The sequence below is a fragment of the Pygoscelis adeliae genome, unplaced genomic scaffold, assembly GCF_000699105.1.
Source record: "Pygoscelis adeliae isolate BGI_AS28 unplaced genomic scaffold, ASM69910v1 Scaffold171, whole genome shotgun sequence".
Classification (NCBI taxonomy): Eukaryota; Metazoa; Chordata; class Aves; order Sphenisciformes; family Spheniscidae; genus Pygoscelis; species Pygoscelis adeliae.
The window spans coordinates 5,654,103-5,656,218 of NW_008824186.1; the positions used below are offsets into that span (position 1 = coordinate 5,654,103).

Sequence of the window (2,116 nt, forward strand, 5' to 3'; positions counted from 1 at the left end):
CCGCTCCCGTTACCCAGGACTGCTGATAGATGATGGAGAGCAGCTTGGCGAGCTCCTCCGCCAGCTCCCTCAGCACTCTCGGGTGGATCCCATCCAGTCCCATAGACACTCTGGAACAGCGGTGGGACAGTGCAGAGCGGGCGGCGGGACGGCGCAGCTGCCTACACTGCCCTGGCTGGACTCCGTGCCGGGGCCACCAATGTGCCTCGGGAAGCAGGCATTCACCTTGGCCTTAGGATTTCAGATGCATGCCAGGTTCCCAATGAATGCCAGAAGTAGAGATCACTACAGATGGAGCCCCAGAGTGGGCTCCATGGCAGTGGTGGTTCACTAGTGGTGATTCAGCAGCCCTCCTTGGACAGCTGGCAACGGTTGGACTATGAAAGAGAGAGCCAGCCAACAACTATCTTGTCACTGGACCAGATCAAGGTGATCAGGGGCAGCAATGAGTACACCGAAAGCCCATCTGTGGTGAAAAAACCTGGGCCGCAGACAGCGCCAAGGCAAGAGAAGTATGAAAGGACTCATGAAATTATAGCAATTAATGTGAATAATAATTATGAACACAGACCCAGTCACGTGGGCCACGTGGCACATCAGCATAATGCGAGGGCTCCCGTCTTGAGCAGGTCAACCAGCACGGGGAGCATGGCTAGCTCTGGGAGCAACAGCAGTGCTTCCTCAGAGCAAGGACTGCTGGGACGGTCACCTCCATCCAGGCCGGGCTCGGGCCACAGATCCGATCGGACAATCCGGACGCAGCCCAAGCAGTCGTCTCTGATTGTAGATGATCTGAAGAGTCCTTTAAAAGAGGACTTGACGCAGCACAAGTTTATCTGCGAACAGTGTGGGAAGTGCAAGTGCAGTGAGTGCACGGCCCCGAGGGCCCTCCCTTCTTGCTTGGCCTGCAACCAGCAGTGCTTGTGCTCTGCAGAGAGCATGGTGGAGTACGGCACCTGCATGTGTTTGGTCAAAGGGATCTTCTACCACTGTTCTAACGACGATGAAGGGGACTCTTACACGGATAATCCTTGCACTTGTTCCCAGTCACACTGCTGTTCTAGGTACCTGCACATGGGAGCGATGTCCTTGTTTCTGCCTTGCTTGCTTTGCTACCCTCCTGCAAAAGGATGCCTAAAACTCTGTCGAGGGTGTTACGACCACATCAATCATACAGGTTGCCGATGCAAGAACTCCAACACGGTCTATTGCAAACTGGAGAGCTGCCCCTCCCGGCTTCAGGGCAAGCCCTCATGATTTTCGGAGGGAGGTTTACTTCCTCCAACTTCGGTTTTTCAGGTTGTAGCTGATTTTTTTTTTTCTTCTCCCCCCCTTCCTCCCTCATTTTGGGGGGCTGTTCTTTTCCTTTCCTTTCTGTCTCCCCAACTTCAAATACACAAGTTCTTCCCTTTGCATCTTTGCTCTCCTATTCCTATTGACTTGGCTGTGTGTGGAGCGTTTTACGTAGTCATTGCTGCTCTTTGGTAAGTGTGGACCTGGTATCTGCATCTGCCGCTCACTTTGGCAGGGTCTTTTGAGTTTGTAACCGAACCACTCCTGAAAGAGACAGTGAGGGCTCGCTGGGCTCTTGAAGCTTCTTGCTCTGTGAATATCTTCCCAAAGATATTTTTCGTTCTCAGCAATTTTTTTTTTAATTATTTTTTAGTTTAATAAAAGCCATAAATGAAGTTTGATTTTGAGCTAAGCTAATTCAGAATAGGGCATTCTAATTTACTTTTACCCTCAATCAGTGGAAATTTCACTGTTCTTATCCTGGAAGAAATAAGCTTTGAAGAAAATCACTTAGCTTCCAAGAGTTGTTTTAATCAGTAAAGAATACCCATTCAGCCTTAATTTCAGAGCTTTTCCGATTCAGAATTAGTGTTTATCGTGGAGATAAGTGTCTTAATGTGTTCATAAATCTGGTCTCGTACAACAATAACTTTTGCACTGTAATAAATGCTGACTGAAATTGTTATTATTGCATTCATTAATAAACAGTTAATTGATAGATTAACAAAAAAACGGAAATGGAAAATGTCGAAGTATAACTGAATCAAGGCTGTTCTAAAGAAGTTCCCTTGGAAATCTATTCTTGAAATAGTACTTTCATTAT

At 47.8% G+C, this 2,116-nt stretch overlaps 1 protein-coding gene across 1 annotated transcript; it reads left to right on the top strand.

The window, feature by feature from the left end:
- The first annotated feature begins 291 nt into the window (after window positions 1–291).
- Window positions 292–1,647, top strand: SPRY1 (sprouty homolog 1, antagonist of FGF signaling (Drosophila)). The gene has a single exon (XM_009334527.1). The coding sequence runs from the start codon at window positions 292–294 to the stop codon at window positions 1,255–1,257; it is 966 nt and encodes a 321-aa protein (XP_009332802.1). The 3' UTR covers window positions 1,258–1,647.
- The last annotated feature ends 469 nt before the right edge of the window (window positions 1,648–2,116 follow it).

Bases quoted from the DNA above. Each gene is read 5' to 3' on its own strand.
- SPRY1 (XM_009334527.1), top strand. From the start codon at position 292: ATGGAGCCCCAGAGTGGGCTCCATGGCAGTGGTGGTTCACTAGTGGTG.